General features: G+C 35.4%; 1 protein-coding gene across 2 annotated transcripts in view; it reads left to right on the plus strand.

Annotated features, from left to right (window-relative positions):
• Window positions 1-13,844, plus strand: part of LOC102508283 (transmembrane protease serine 11G) — a 35,118-nt gene extending 21,274 nt beyond the window's left edge. For both annotated transcript variants that reach the window (XM_014559612.2, XM_032459092.1), the window contains 7 exons: window positions 1,710-1,777; window positions 2,390-2,550; window positions 8,131-8,169; window positions 8,847-9,018; window positions 10,038-10,297; window positions 11,720-11,862; window positions 12,986-13,844. In XM_014559612.2, the coding sequence (XP_014415098.1) occupies window positions 1,710-1,777; window positions 2,390-2,550; window positions 8,131-8,169; window positions 8,847-9,018; window positions 10,038-10,297; window positions 11,720-11,862; window positions 12,986-13,147 (1,005 nt within the window). In that variant the 3' untranslated portion in view covers window positions 13,148-13,844. The remainder of the gene's footprint in view (window positions 1-1,709; window positions 1,778-2,389; window positions 2,551-8,130; window positions 8,170-8,846; window positions 9,019-10,037; window positions 10,298-11,719; window positions 11,863-12,985) is intronic.
• The last annotated feature ends 3,580 nt before the right edge of the window (window positions 13,845-17,424 follow it).

The raw sequence follows: 17,424 nt of genomic DNA on the forward strand, positions 1-17,424 counted from the left end.
AGAAGAAGCAATTAAAGCCAATACCTAAAATGAATTTTAGAGACTTCTTATGGAGTTCAATAATCTAGACTTTATATGCTCACTTGCCATGGATAATGCATAGTTCAAAAAGCTGTGTTTTAAGGGGAAACAACAATAAAACATAAAATTGGAAAGAGAATGGAAGGCAAGCAGAAAACATAATAATATATGTAGAATATGAAATATAAATATTATATATAAGTATATATAAATGTATGTAGGAAATCTGGAAGTACATATGCCAAAAATGTAAATAGAAGATTCCCTATACCATGATTTTGAAATGATTTGAAGGCTTTTCATCATATTTTGTTGTATTGCTTGCCTTTTTTTTAAATTGAAGTATAGTCAGTTATAATGTGTCAATTTCTGGGGTACAGCATAATGTCCCAGTCATACATATATATACATATATTCATTTTCATATTCTTTTTCAGTAAAGGTTATTACACAATATTGAATATAGTTCCCTGTGCTATACAGAAGAAACTTGTTTTTTACCTATTTTTATGTTTAGTGGCTAGCATTTGCAAATCTTGAACTCCCAAATTTATCCCTTCCCATTCCTTTTCCCCCAGTAACCATAAGATTGTTTACTATTTCTGTGAGTCTGTTTCTGTTTCATAGATGAGTTCTTTAAAGTTCTTGTTTGCTTTATATAACTTTTTTACAATAAATATGTATGTTTTTTCACATAAATATGCATATATATATATATAAAACTATTGCCTTAAAAAGCAAATGTCCCTTCATAGTCAGAAGAAAAACACATGACCATTCCTTTTTTTAATAAGTATTGATTTCTCAGTAAGTTTATGCTCATCAGCCTATCCAATATGATGTGACAAGGCACTTCACCAGAGAATATTTCACCGGTCGAATCAGAGGAGTCAAAAACACCTGTTCAACATTCACTCACTTTCACAGTTTGGCAGCTCTTCTCTGCTGATTTGTGGAATTAATTATTGAGACTCAGGTTCACATAACGTTTGGCATACGATCAGTCATTCTTCTAAGAAGCCAGCTCAATGAGTCAGTGGTAGTAAATAGGTCTGTAAAACCACAGACTCTGTAATAAGCTGTGGTTTTAATAAGAAATAATTTCTTCTAGGAATTCATACTACAGAGAAATTGTCCCATATAGGAATTCTAAAATGGTATACAAATGGCATATATTGTCTTGTCTTATTTATAAGTAATGATTTAATGCATTTTTCTTGATGACTATATTTATAATAAATATTCATTCATCTTTTCCCCATTTACCACAGGATCCAAACATGGCCTAAAAACTTTTACTAAAGCCTAAAAAACTGATCTTTCAATCATATCCATGAGGTTGATAACTAAGCTTGAATGACAGTGGGTGCTAAGTCCATTCATAGCAAGTTTTCAAAGAAACTCAGTCTCTGCACTGGCTTTTGAAATATACAGCTTAATTCAACTCTTTATATCAACCATCTCTGACCATGTGACAAGCTATTCAACATTCAATTACAGGGATGGCCTTTATGACAACAGGATTATGCCTCAATGAGCTTTTTGGGGATAGCTATAAACAAACTTAGAAGTAAATGCTGTTTGAATCACTGCAAGTTTTATACAAGCATTTTTATGATATATTGAAATGTGTGACATTCATATTTAACAGAGTCCTTTACTGTTGTTTTTTTTTTTCCTTTTCTCAGATAGATAAAATATTTCAAAGATCCAGTTTAAATCATCATTACATCAAGTCTCATGTTGTCAACTTTAGGTAATCACAACTAATTACATTATATGATGAAAAGGCGACTTTGTATTATTTAGTTATTCTTCAATTATTTGCTTTGTGAATACCAAGGGCAAAAATAATTTTATACTATCACATTTAATTGTTATTCCTCCTGAATGGAATACCTATAGGGAGAGAGTTTCTTAACTTACGTAGAGATGAAATATATTCTACTGGTTGTCTCTTTAAAGACTTTTGCATTTCAGTTAAAAATTCTTACAATCACTAAAAATTCCTCTCAGTTTTACAAACATTTTTAACAATAAACAGATGTATGCATTTTTTAATCAAGAAAAACATATATACAAAATTCATGAATTTAACAAGTGGTCTTGATTTATTTATCCAGAAAAAAATTCTAGAATTCTCAGATATTCTCCCCTCCCTAAATATGACCAAGTTTTATAAGCAGGAAATAATTCAGGTATTAACACCTACATGATACAGAAAGGGGAAAATCCATGACAATACAACGTATAAAATATTTATGTTGCACTTTCTTGAAGATATAACTAATATTTAAATGAAAAGTTATAAAATAATAATTACTATGGCTATCCCCTCACTCATTTATTCTGGAATTTTTTTTTTCAGGTCAAGTAATGAAGGTTTGAAAACGGATGTATTGCTTAAATTTCAGTTTGTTTCTAATGATGCAGACACAGTAAAAAGGCAAGCTGATAACATTTTGCTACAGAAGTTGAGATTAAATGAAAGCTTCTTGAAGACAGATACTTCATCACCTTATCTTAGAGGCAAGAAATACCATTTTTCTTCCCTTGATACAGTTTATCATTTTAACAATCTTCTTATCTACGGAGAAATCTTCTTTATTTCACCATAAAATGAAACCACTTTTCATTTTTGTCTCTTACTTGGTAATAAATAAATCCCCACAGAATCAACACCAAAGATTATCTTTCTTTGGTTAATACGGAAACAATCATAAAATAAGAATTATATGATAACTCAAACAGTAGTATTTCTTACTTTTTTAAAGAAGAAGTCTTGGTCAAATTGTTTTAATTAATTAAGTATTCATGTGATAAAAACCTACATTTTGCCACTGATACAGTAACCCATAGTAACCCATATATAGTAACCCATATTTCTGTTGCAATACTCTCTCCAATCTGAATTCAGAGTGTAAGAGTGGTGTGGGCAAAGAAATTACAATATGTGAGGCACAACATGATTTGGCTCCAGTGAAAGGAAGTATTTTTTTCTTACACTCCCACAACCCTTCCTAAACACAAAGGATAGGATTGCCCAAGGGCGTGGAGGGGATAAGGAAGACAAAGATGCCAGACTCTGAAAGTACCTGTCTCAAACATAAAAACACCATCTCATTTGTAACACAGACACTTACCTGGGTGATAGATGTCTGGGGTCTAAGATTAAACAAAACTAATTATAATTCTTAGACTATTGTTAACCTTCTAGATTAACTTTGAAATTGTCATATTTTACCAGAACAGTGTAAGTTGTGAAATGAGATTTAAAAGCTGACAGATAATTACAAGTTATAAGTCTTCCCTAGGTACTCTTTCTCCCAAATTGTTCCAGAGGGCTAGAGCAGTTATATTATGTTTAAAGATGAGAAAACTGTATCATGGTTTTGGGCAAAGTCAGAAAGAAGAAGAAATAGCCTGAAGATAAGAAGTCTCTGTAAGTAATGTTCAACATTCAGTTTTGCTAGTCATGCAGATAGAACAGAGTAGACTCTGAATCCAACACACCGGGCTTTAGATACTAAAGACAAGAATTCCTGAAGGAAACATTTTGTTGAAGAGATGTAAGTATGTATGAAATTTTTGTTTTTAAAAAAATCTAATTTTGATTTTCAGCTCCCATTAAGCCAAAGATTAGAAACTTAAGACTCCATCATTTTTGGATCTATGCCTCACCCCCCACCCCCACTCTGTGACGTTAGGGGACTTAGGTCGTTCAGTGTTACTTGATCAGGTTGGTCCATGAAGGCACCTGCTGGTGATCCATCCATCACTGGGTCTTCACTTGCCTGTCTAAGTAAGTTACTATTAAGACATTCCTTATCCCCAGGGAATGGTCTCCTCAGATTCATAATTTATCCTGAGACTTCTGTGCTTCCCAAGGGTACTTGGAAATTAATTTGTGTATTTTTAAAATTTTACTTCTCTCTGCAAAAAAATTGTAATTCCTTGAAAATAGGAAATGTATCTCTGTAATTACAATCATATTCCCAAGATTAGCAAAGAACTTAGCACGAAGCAGGAACTTGGTATTTATAAAGTGTAGTATTTTTAACTCTAAATGAACTCAGTCTCTTGAAAGTGGGCATGAAACAAAAGCAGTCTTCTAAAATTAATAAATACCACAGAACACTGAGGAATCCAGAATCATTCTTTTTTTTTTACATAGGGTTTTAAAACTACGCTTAAAAAAAAAAAAAAAGAGGGGGAGAGGTTATTACATATAAAATTTAAAAACCAAAAGTTGAGTTTCATAGGGTAAGAGAAATCATTAAAATACACAGTGTATAAAGAAAAAATGCACAGAATGCACTTCAGGAGAGACTGCAGAAACCAAGACTTAGAACACAGAAGACCTGTGACCCAGCAGTAAATGCAGTTAGAGCAGTTCTTGTTTTGCAAAATGAAAATAGTCACAACAGTGGAATGTATTCTTTAGGAAAATGTTTAAAAAGTTTTGAAAAGTACAAGTACAAACAAATTAATATAATGTATTATTTTATGGACTTTCTCGGGTATCTTTAAAAATGCTGATACGGGGAAGCTGAAGAACAGGGAGATTGTACCTTTCTAAGAATTGTTCACTTCTTCTAGCTTGTCCATTTTATTGGCGTTAGTTGCTTGTAATAGTCTCTTATGGCCCTTTGCATTTCTGTGGTATCAGTTGTAACTTCTCCTTTTTTGTTTCTGATTTTATTGATTTGGGCTCTCTCTCTTTTTTTCTTGATGAATCTGGTTAAAAGTTTATCAGTTTTGTTTGTTCTCAAATAAACAACCTAACCTTACAACTAAGCAACCAAAGAAAGAAAAACAAACAAAACCCAAAGTTAGCAGAAGGACATCATAAAGATCAGAGCAGACATAAATAAAATAGAGACTAAAAAAAATTATGGAAAAGATTAATGAAACTAACAGCTGGTACTTCGAAACAATAAACAAAATTGATAAACCTCCTACAGTCTGTTGGGTGGTGCCAGGTCTTGGGGCTAATAGCCCAAGCAAGATGTCAGCTTCCAGGAGAGCTTATGCAGATGAATACTCCCTGATACGTTTGACACCAGCTTTTATGCCCCGAGGGTGAGCCACAGACACCCCTCACCTCCGCAGGATACCCTGTAAGACCAGCAGGCAGGTCTGTCCAAGGCTCCTACGAAATCATTACTTTGGTCCTTGGCCCTGGTCCACATGAGATTTTATGTGCACTCTTTACAAGTGAAGTCTCTGTTTCCCCCAGTCTTGTGGAGCTCCTACAATTAAGCCCTACTGGCCTTCAAAGCCAAATGCTCTGGGGGTTCCTCATCCTAATGTCAGGTCCCCAGGCTGGGGTGCCTGATGTGGGGCTCAGAACTCCCACTCCCATGGGAGAACCTCTGCAATATAATTATTCTCCAGCTTGTGGGTCGCCCATCCAGGCAGTAGAGAACCCAAATATATCAAGTGTGCCCCTCCTACTGTCCCGCTGTGGTTCCCTCTTTATGCCTCCAATTGTAGAAGATCTTTTTGAGTGGGTTCCAGTCTTTCTAACTGATGTTTGTTCAGCAGTCAGTTGTGGTTTTTTTGTGTTTGTGAGAGGAGGTGAGATCAAGGTCCTTCCACTCCACCATCTTGACACGATCTCTGAAACAGAAGTTTACTAACACGTATACATGGGAGGTAACTAGGGGAAAATGAGTAACTCAGAGAGGTGGCTTAGAATTCAGTGTTAGCATCTTCACCAAAGAACAGGAAATTTGTGGAGAAATGGCAGGACAAAAGAAAGCAGTTTTTGTCTTCTAGGAGCAGAGAAAAAGGCTGTGTTATGCAGATTCCTCTGGTGCCCTCTCCAGGCTGACAGGGTCTAAAGTTTTCCCCAGGGACTAACCTTTTTCCTTTCTTGTAGAGAGGAAAGGAGGGACACCTTGGTAATTTTATGTCCTGTTTTTAGGCAACTAGGGAACTCACAGAAGGCTTTTCTTGTATCTGCTTCTTCTCAATTACTTTCAGCTGAAAATAATTCTTGTGCCAAAGAGGCATTCTTTTGGAGTGGCATAATCTGTTACCCTTCACACTCTAGGGAGGGTATAGGTGGTAGTCTTTTTTAAAAAATAATTTGAGTCAATTATGCTTGTTTTTTTCCACAATGTATTTAAAATGTATTAACTTTGCCTCTAACTCTATGTGAATTATCTGGGATCAAAGTCAAATAAATGTGATATTACTTTTATTCACACAAGCATAACCTAAAGCTTTTGAATATTTTAAAATAATTTTTCTAGTCTCAAAGTTTTCAGCCAGTGGCTCTTTTACCTTTTAAATTTAGTAGTATACTTTATAGCAGTTTTTATTTAGCATAAGAATAAGTTAACCAGAAATGTTGTTTTTCCTATTTCACTTAACCCATTTTGTGGTTTGTTTTCAATCAAATACTGTGCTATCTTCTTTAGCCAGATCAAATATCCCACACACTATTCAACTAAATTTTATTTTAGGCAGGAAAGTGAGAACAGGAAAGAAATCACAACAAATCACAAATTTTAAAAAGCTGACTAATACTCTAAATATCATACAATCCAGAAAAAAGATTTTTTAATTCATTAATTACCTCATATATCTCTATAATATCTTACTATTTTCCCCTTACATTTTCTTTTTGGCTGTATACTCTGATCACCTCTTAAAATATCAATCTTTTTTTTAACATTTTCTATAGAATAAAAAGATAACTCAAACTTTCTACCAGTATGCTTGATTTTTAAAATATTATTTTCAAATAATTATAGACTCATAGGAGGTTAAAAAGAAATTTACAGAGAAATCTCATGCACTTGTACCCTTCCCCAGCCTTCCATAATACAGTACAATATCAAAACTAAGAAACTGAGATAGCTATAATCCACAGAGCTTATTAAGACTTCACAGTTACATATGAGTTCATTTATATGTGTCTTTGTGTGTACAGCTCTATGCAATTTTATCACACATGTAGCCTTGTGTGACCACTACAATCAGTATATACAACTGTACAATATCAAAACTCCCTGATGTTACCTCTTTAAAGTCATACCCATCTCCTCTACCCATACTTAGCTTCTGCCAACCACCAATCCATTTTCCGTAATTGTATTATTTTATGAATTTCACATAAATAGAATTATGTATTTTGTATCTTTTTGAGATTGACCTTTTTAGCTTAGCGTAATTTTTTGAGGTTCATCCATGTTGTATGTATTAATAATTTTTTCTTTGTTACTGCCAAGTAGTGTTCCATAGCATTCTACAGTTTAACCACCTATCCACTGAAGAGCATTTGGGGAGTTTCAAGTTTTGAGATTGAAATGAAGCCCAGTGAAGCTGCTATAAGCATTCATGTACAAGGTCCTTCATGAAAATGTCTCCATTTCTCTAGGATAAATGTTGTAGAGTATAACTGCTGGGTTGATAATCATTTTTGGATTTGAAGGGAACAAACAAGCTACTTTCCAGAATGGCTATGCAACTTTGCATTCCCATCAGCAATATATGAGTGAACCAGTTTCTCTGTATCTTTGCCAACATTTGATGTTATCACTGTTTTTCATGTTAGCCTTACTGATAGCATTCCTACCTAGACTCTCTACTATTTAACTCATATTTTAATAAATTGGTATGGCATTAATGAATTAGATACAGTCATCCTTCCTGGCAAGCAATATCCTTCCCCATGGCAATGATTTTATAATTATGAACCAAGATTTTCCCAGGGTCCATATATTGTCAGAAGAAGAGTTTAATTTATATCTAGGCCTCTCCTTTTTGTAGGATTTTATTTATTTATTTATTTATTTATTTATTTATTTATTTATTTATTTTATAATTTTTTCAGAGGGAGGAAGTAATTAGGTTGATTGATTGATTGATTGATTGATTGATTTTAATGGAGGTACTGGGCATGGAACCCAGGACCTTGTGCACGCCAAGCATACACTCTACCACTGACCTATATGCTCCCTCCTGTAGGATTTTATTTAAATTAAGAATTTCTTGATTAATTCAGTTCCTCCCAACCAGAAATATTCATGTTATATAGGTGGAGTATTTTAAATTATACTTGTTCCATTGCTGAGCAATCATCTTTTTTTTTTCCAGATATAAATAAAGTACATGCAGAGCATATCCTGAATAGCTGTAAGTTCAAGAATATTATCAAGATGCATAAAATTCAAATACTTTAAAAATATTTCCATGTTTACTATTCCCCAAAAGTATATAATGTTTCTGAATGGATACATAATTTAACTCTATCATGGGGAAAAAACTGTTGCTAATAATTGGGAATGTCTATGTGAATGTACTTGCTGCTCTCCTCATAAAAGTTTCGCTGACTTTTTTTTTTATGAATTCCCTTTTATCTTATTTACTTATTTTTATTTGGTTCATTTTGTTAAAGCAGAAAATACTGCTTAGAATTTAATGACACTCTCTAACTTTAATATGTGAACTTTGACATTTATGCTGTAGTGGTGTAATGACTGTAATACTAGACAAGTATTTTAAAAGAGTACAAATGGCATTTTTCTACTGTAAGTAGTGTACATTTCACACTAAAAATTGTCAGGTATCACTACAGTAAACTACCTACAAGAACCGGACCCAGCAAAGTATGAAACAAATTTTAAGTTAAATTGCGGTACGTATATCAAGGAAGGTGTTTAAATTTTTTTAAGATAATCCCTTTTTCAATGTGAATAATCATTTCTGTCATATAATTTTGATTATTTTAAGGTTACCATCTTTAACTATGTGCCAAAAGTACCCACACACAATTATAACTCCGGAAATAACCATCTAATTCCCTTCGACAGGTTGCGGTTTAGGGAGGGAGTTCCCGTCCATGGAAAGAATTGCTAATGGTAATGTTGCAAAGAGAGCTGATTGGCCATGGCAAGCCAGCCTTCAGGTGGATGGTGTCCATTTCTGTGGAGCATCTTTGATCAGTGAGGAGTGGCTCCTGACTGCTGCTCATTGCTTTGACATGTAAGACCTCATTCTGTACCAACCAGATCACCAGTTTCATCTCTTTTTCTCACCTTCACTTCCTATAATTCTTATCCCTCTTTCACTGATCATCTTAGGCCCTAAAATGGTATTCATAATTGTCCAGCAGACTTATAAGAAGCAACAATTACTGAAGAATAGTAAAAAAAGGAAAAAACTTAAAGAGTACCTTCAGTTCCAACTGCATATATAATCTCCAGCAACCTCAACTTTAAAAACAAGTCAACATTGCCAAAAGTTAAAGGCATTCACCAGTTTTCCTGAGATATCTTGTGGATTAAAAAAAAAAACTCAGTTAATAGTATCCCAACTTACAAACTAATATCTGATTATCCCACTTGAGTTATCTTTGGTGCTGTGCTTTTATTATTTGTATGCCTTCTGAAGATTTAACATATGAGACACTTGGAGATAATAAAGAGATACAGTAGCCCTAGAGAAATTCATATGAGATGGGGAAATATTCTGGATAAAATTTTATCTAAAAAAGAAAGGATGCAAAAACAATATATAAAGTTTGGCTCCAATTCGCTCTCTCTCTCCCTTTCTCTTTTCTTCCCTCCCTTCCTTCTTTCCTCCCTTCTTTCTCTCTCCATAGATATACATACATTTATATAACTGTGCATGGCTATGAGTGCACAGGTGGGTTTACACATGTCTAGTTTTTTTTTTATTTATATTTTTCTCAACTAATCGGAATTACTTTTACAACCAAAAATGGCAATAATACATTGTTTCCTTAAAAAAATACCAACTTCTCATCAAGGAAGGAGAGTAGTTTAAGCTATCTTAGTATGGGGGAATATGTTATCAGCTAAATGAAAGCAAAGCAGTCCTAAGGGAGAGGCATCAAATAGAAGGTGGAAGGATCCCAATCAACAACCACCTTAAACAATTTGCCCTTCTCCCACCCTTATGTCCCATGCTCATCCAGAGTCCTGGGCAACTTTAGATCAGAAATGATCTAATCCAACCATAATCTTTTAATCTGTAATCAGTTACAAAAACCCCAAACTCTGGATGGCTAGTTTTGGAACAACTCTAAGCCCTCCACTAATGAGAAGAGAAGTGCAGTCAATTATCATTCACGAAAACTATGCTGCCCATAAGCATGACGATGACATCGCTGTGGTGAAGCTCTCCATCCCCGTCACATTTTCCGACGACGTGCACAGAGTCTGTCTCCCAGATGCTACTTTTGAAGCCTTGCCTGGGAGTAAAGTGTTTGTTACTGGATGGGGAGCACTGAAAGCAAATGGTGAGTATCTCAGCAGAAACTCCCAAGCAAAAAAAAAGAAAGCCTATCCCCCACTGGAATGGAGATGTAAAATAGGATACAAAATCAAAATATAGAAAATAAGAGATGAAGTCAAGATGTCCCATGACGTACATGGCAAAAACAAGAAAGAAATCCAGATATGGTGAACTATGAAGGCTGCTATTACTATTACATAGTATCTATGTTAATTGTCTTCTTTATGGGGTATTTTGGAAACTACATAGTCATAACTTTCTTTCCAAAAATAATTGAAGCATTTTTTCACATGATTTTTTCTTTCTGTTGCTGAATATGTAGAAATTCTGCTGTGGCTGCATGATACTTAAAGTATCTGATTTACGAGCAGTAATAATGATAAGCTTCTGTAATGTGTCATATAGCTAAACAGAAACAGCCTTAAACAAGCAATCTGAATGGCGCTCCTGATGCCAAATATTAATGGGGCCCTTCTGATGCATGTATCTATGGAACAGTTTTTGAGCCTGAGAATTTATAAAGTTGACAAGTATGGCATTTTATGACACTTACTAATACACAATGAATTGCAAAGACAGACCTTTAGATCCTAATGTAAGTTTCCAGTTCTTATGTTTCTTGGTTGGACTTATTATATACAATTTAATTTACTCTTGAATTTCTGATTCTTGTTCTAGATGCTTATTATGACACTTTAGTCTTATTTATGTACTTGCTCAGGGTATACCTTTTACCTGAGTCTTTATCAGATGGTAGTTAGCATTTTTTAGTAATAAAGTACTTTTTAAATTAAGGTACATATATTGTTTTTTTAGACATGATGCTATTGTATACTTAACAGACTACAGTGTAGTATAAACATAACTTTCTATATGTGCTGGGAAACCAAAAAGTTTGTGTGACTTACTTTGTTGCGATATTCGCTTTATTGTGATTGTCTGGAACCAAACCTGCAGTATCTCTGAGCTATGCCTATAGAGCTGTGTCCTTTGTGGTGAGGCAGATTTCCAGATAAGGTAAACTGTCACAGATTACCCCAGGTGGTGCCAAATGCCCCGGCTTTAAATCTAACATTTTCTCCCATTTAGCTATGTGACTATGGCTAAGACTCATAACCAGGTGAGCTTTGTTTTCCTCATTTGAAAAAGAGAATACTCATATCTATCTTTGGTGGCTGTTGCTAGGATTAAATAAGACAGTGAGTAAATGTGCCAAGCATGGTACATAGCACATGGAAGACATCCTAAATGAATAATAACTTACATAAATAAATAAAACTTACATCTGAAGACTGTAAGCAAGCCTACAGCCGTATAACCTCAAATACATGTTTTATCACTGGTCCATCCTTCTCAAGAAACAACAATTAATTATCATAAGCAACAATGTGGAAATTGTTCACCTATTTATTTTTTTCTTCTCTAGGTCCCTTTCCCAACACTCTGAGAGAAGCTGAAGTAGAGATCATAAGTAATGATGTATGTAACCGCGTTAGTGTATATGGTGGTGCTGTGTCATCAGGCATGATATGTGCTGGATTCTTGAGAGGAAAACTAGATGCCTGTGAGGTAAGAATAGACTTAAATTTGCAAAGTGAATCTGTTAACAGAGATGGCCTTCCTGAACACAGACCAATGACACTTCAAGTGACTCTATGAAATTAAATTGTGGAGAAGAGAGTATAAAATAGAGGGAATGGAAGAACCATAATAGTCCTTGTTTATCACTGTTTTGTCCAGAAACATATGTAAAAAATAATCACCAGCTGCAAACTAGAGCTCTGATTAGAGAAAAAGACTGCAAGCAGATGACAGAAACCAAGTCAGAAAGACACAAAATCACTGATTCAAGCCATAGTCATATCCAATAGTTAGGTATCTAATTCCTCTAATTGTAAGGCACCATGGGATGTGATCTGCAGTAGTAAAGACACAAGACCGTGGGACCCCCATAACTACCTCAAACAGGATCATTTCTCTTATTTAAAAAAAAAAGTTCGTAAGGGGCTTCCACATAATACCTCTTTTAAATGAATAGGCTCATTGCTAAAAGATAAAATTAGAAGTCATTTGTCTAAATTTTGGGTTAAATATATGGGGAAGTCCTCATGATTCACACACTCAAATCAGTTCACTTGGCAGCAAAATCCTTTCTGTAATAAATGGTGCTCATTTGTTTGGATTGCCCTTTGCATATCTTCCTCCTCTCAAACCTACTGCAGCAGTGATACAGCCTCCCAGACACCTTCCTATCAACTAACGTGAGTGGAACAAGTTGAGATTCAAATTCAAAGCAAGAGACTATTCCTACCTAACAGAGTTAGGAGAGGCTTCATGGAGGAGGTGACGTTTAGGTGAGCCTTGAGGTTACCACTTATGTAAGAATTGGATGCCTGGACTTAGGTTCAGTTTGTGACCTCTATTGAGAGGAAACTACACAAGGATAAAACTGAAAACTTAGCTTTATTCACACTACTTTCCAAGTAAAAACATTAATAAAGATAAGCAGAGATAATAAGATAACAGAGCGTTAATAGATTTAATTATCATATTAATACTAATGGTAAGTAAAAATAGTTAGGTTTTCATACTTCAAAATATCAATTTATTAGACAACCAGATTCTGATTAACTCATGTTTCTGACATTCCTTTTTGTATGACATTGATATTTTTTCTTCTTCTTTCCTCCAGGGTGATTCTGGGGGACCTCTGGTTATAGCAAATGATAGAAACATCTGGTATCTTATTGGAATAGTAAGCTGGGGAATGGACTGTGGAAAAGAAAACAAGCCTGGAGTTTATACCAAAGTGACTCGTTATCGGGACTGGATTAAATCTAAAACTAACATCTAATGCAGCAATCACCTCTGCAACCAAAGTGCAAACGTCATGTGTAGTCTCTAGCAAATTGTGTTTAGTATGTACTGTGATGTGTATTGTCATCAGGTTTCAGATGCAAATAACCATGATCTGACAGCTCTTCCCTCAAATGTGAAGAAAGCAGGCTTTCTTTCACGTCACCTGAAGTGTTTTGCTGACCATGAGCAAACAAGATACTGTTAATGCCACAAAGATCTGCCATTGCTAAGGGTATCTGATTACCTCCTGCCTCACCTTTCTGTCCCCACTACACACTTCCTGTTTTAGAATAATCCAGCAGTTTAATCAGATAAGTACTAGCTGGCTAAATACTCTTTATTTTTCTCCTGACACAGCACCTTGCCCTTCCCTAACTCCACAGTATTTATCTTCCTTGTCAAATAATGCTCATTAAGAATCTGTAGGTCCACTGTACCAGACAAAGCAAGATAATTCGTCTTGGCCAATGCTAACATAAATGATGGAGGGGCACTAGACACGGAACCAGGACATAAGAGGTGGCACTACTGTTAAGTCCTTTCCCCTTTGCCCTTGGATGAGCATTTAACCTCTTTCTGAAACTTGAAAAAAAATTGACATTTACATTTATACCCAATAGTGAAGATTTTAAACCCTTTAAACAACTACACTAATGTTGACTTTGGAACAAGAAATAAATCCTTGGATCAGATAGAAGGAGAACTGGAAATACTGCCTAGCGCCGGATTTTGTTCTAAACTATGTAAGAATGTCTTTTGGTATTCAGAAAATAAAAGCAGTTCCTTGGACTTTTTGCCAGATGGGAAATGAGAAGAGGCAAGAACTCAATGAAAGAAGTTGCTTTTCATCTCTAAGAACAGGAGAGGTGCACCCTTCAGTAGCTCAGATCATAGAGCAGAGGACTGTAGACCAGACGTGTGTAAAAATGGGAGAGGTTCCAATCCTGGTATAAATTTACTTTTCACTTCTGTTAAATTATTTGCTAATGTAGTTTATTTGCTAAGCAGTTTTATTTTCAATCAACACCAGAACAATTAAGGGACATACTGAATGAGAAGCCAATATAAATAATATATTCATAAATAACTTACATGAGAAGCCAATATAAAATTAGAAATTCATAGACAATCTGATAAAAGATCTGGAGGAAGACTTTATTAGTATAATATTTAAATTCACTGTTAAAATGATAGGCATTCTTTGAAGAATTATATTTATAGAGAATATTTAAAAAAGAAAACATCTTTGGAATGGTTTATTATATAAAATAGTCAATTTCATACACATTTAATGCATATTTTGTGGCACTGTACATTACTATGGACTAGTGTTAAACAAAACTCAAAATTTCCCTGTGCATCTAAACCTTTATTTGCTTCCCCCTTCCTTTTATGAATAATTTAGTTAATTAAATAACTGTTATGTTAAGACTTGAGTTTTATATCAAGAGTCTCTTACCTCATATATTATTGTATACATTAAAATATATTTATAAAAATAAACTTAAACTCATTCTCTTTGAATCATCACTGTATGGCAGAGCTTCTCAACCTTGACACTGTGTCAGTAATGCCAAGATAATTCCTAGTTGACAGGGAGTTAGAGGGGCGGCAGCATCCTCTGCACTGTAGAATGTTTAGCAGCTCTCCTTCTCTCTATACACTAGATGCCGATAGTAACCCTATCAAGTTGTAACAAACAAAAATGTATTCAGACATTACCAAACGTTCTCTCAGGGGCAAAATCACCCCTCATGGAGAACCACTGTCATGGGATCAACACTCAGAGGAAAAGAGTCATTGTGAAAAATTTTGTACCCACAATTTCCTTACATGAGTTTGGGAATATCTTTCTTCTCCCCCTTTATATAATGCTGATGCGTTGAAAAAGTTTAAAGACCATCCATCATGATCAAATTCACATTTAAACAATCCTAGTCAAAGTAAGATCACTTGGAAACTGAACCTGGTTGGAGAAAGGCAGTATGAAGGCTGAGTTGATACAAGCAAATAATTCACGTCTAGATAGATGGATGAATGATAGATAAATCAGATAGACAGACAGACAGACAGACAAATATAGATGTAGACAGATCTTTCTATAGAGATACAGAGATCTCTACATAGAGGTATCTATATAAATCTGTATCTAGAGAAAGAAATTTGTCAATTGGATTGTGCAATATGTTAACTAAGAACTTAGACCAAATATGTTACTATGCTGCCATCTCCTGGTCTATGTTATTTTTAAAAGATATTTTATTATAATTTCATTTCAAGCTATAAATTACGTGATCTGTTTTCCAAGCATAGAGTAAGACAAAGAAAAATCTGTCAATCCTGCCCCAATTTTTCCCTAAAGCAATTCAAGTTTAAAGTTTTGTGTATCTTTTCACATTGTTCTGCTTATATAAACATAAACAAATGTATCTATTCATTTATAAAAGGTTTACCCACTTTTTTTTCCCCAAAAAGACACCATTTTACACACATACGCACACACAGAATATTTGGGATTTTGTTTCTGCCAAGATGGTAAAATAGCATAGCATACAAATCAGCCAAATCAGGTAACTGTGGACTAAAGAGGTAAATGTGTACCCTGGGCTAGGAAATCAAAAACCCAGGTGAGAGACTGGGCGATCCAGAGCTGGAATACGGAGGCAGGGCAGGTGGCTGATGCCCAAAGTGGGATAAATGAATAGCTGAAAGAAATTATTTTTAAGTTTTACTCTGTGTCCCCCACCACCCTGCCTTGTCTTATATTGCTCTGGACAAAGTTCACCTGTTTTTCATACCAGAAACTAAACTCAGCAATCCAGACTACCAGTTTTGGAAGTATCAGGGTCAGTGCTTATGAAGAAGAGGAGCTTTTAGACAAGGTGGCAGTGAATCAGCTGCTTTCAGAAATTCTTTTCCTCACCCTCACTCCAGACCTCCAGCACTGGTGGATTCAAATGTAAAGAGTTGGTTTCCTCCCAGTGCTGCTAAGAACCTAGCTCTGTAGCTATTGCTCCTGTGGCAGGCCTTGGCCTGCAGAGGAGAGCCACCGCTGAACTCAAGCCCCCCTCACTGGCTCATTCCTAATGCCTCTGGATAAATGGCATGGGCTTTCCCATGGTGCTTAGTCAATCTTCAGCCTGCTACTTAGCTGTGTCTACTTTTCCTCTGCAGAAGATAAAGGCTTCTTTGTCACTCCTCTCACATTTAACTGATTTTAAACAGCTCTCAATTTCTCCTTATCCCAATGCAGGGCAATGATGCAATTTAGCAGTAACCAGCCAATTCCACTATCTCTGTAGGCATTTCTCCTTCTTACCTTTTAGGTGACTGAACTATCACACCTGCAATGATGATGCCTTTACCAGGTGGTTTTCCCAGGTCACTGCAGCTGTCACCTTATGCCAGAGATTAACTGTGACTCACGTGCCACTCAGAATCTCTTCTTTACTCAATAGTCAGGGAAATGAGTTTGTTGGTCCTTAATTTTCTGGCTCCCAAAGTGGGATCTGAGGTACAAAAGATTTATTGGGGGAAATTTCTGTGAAGAAATTGAGATACATGCTGGAAGAGGCAAAGAGACCCTGTAGGATGCAGTTCAGGTCTGACATTTGTGTAGAAGACGGGGAAGGAAGAAGAGTTAGGTAAGAAAAGTCTCACATGGCAGTGCAGGTCCAAGACAATTTGGCCAAGCCTATCGGGAATCCTCCAGTTAAAGTCACCCATCACAGAAGCCCCACGTTTCCTAGGAACATGGCTGCCTTAACGAGCCTGCTGTGCTTGGTCAGAGGCTGAAAGAAGCTTGTAAGAAGCATGACCAGTATGAGTGCTGAGGCGCACTCAGAGCACAGCAGCTGGGGCATCTGCCAATTAAATTCTCCTAAATAGAAGATCCAAGAGGCACATTTCCCCCATCAGCACAACCATGGATCTCTGCCTAAATGTGCACAAAGGCAGACTCCAGAAAGGATTAGAGACATAAGTGAGAGGGAAAAAAATGATTAATACAAAAAAAGGAAGAATATCTTTGTGACATGATAAGGGATAAATTGTTAAAAGCATAGGGAATATTAATGTAAGCACCACCTTCCCCTGAAAAAATACATGTGACCATTCACTGCTTCTGTTAGGTAAATAACACCATGGGTAGAAAGGAAGAAGATATTTAAAATACTTAAAACTTAACAGGTAGTGATATCTAGACTATACCAAATACTCTTGCAAATCAACAGAAAAAAGAACAACCTCATTAGAAATATGGGCAAATGATAT

The sequence above is a fragment of the Camelus ferus genome, chromosome 2, assembly GCF_009834535.1.
Source record: "Camelus ferus isolate YT-003-E chromosome 2, BCGSAC_Cfer_1.0, whole genome shotgun sequence".
Taxonomy (NCBI): Eukaryota; Metazoa; Chordata; class Mammalia; order Artiodactyla; family Camelidae; genus Camelus; species Camelus ferus.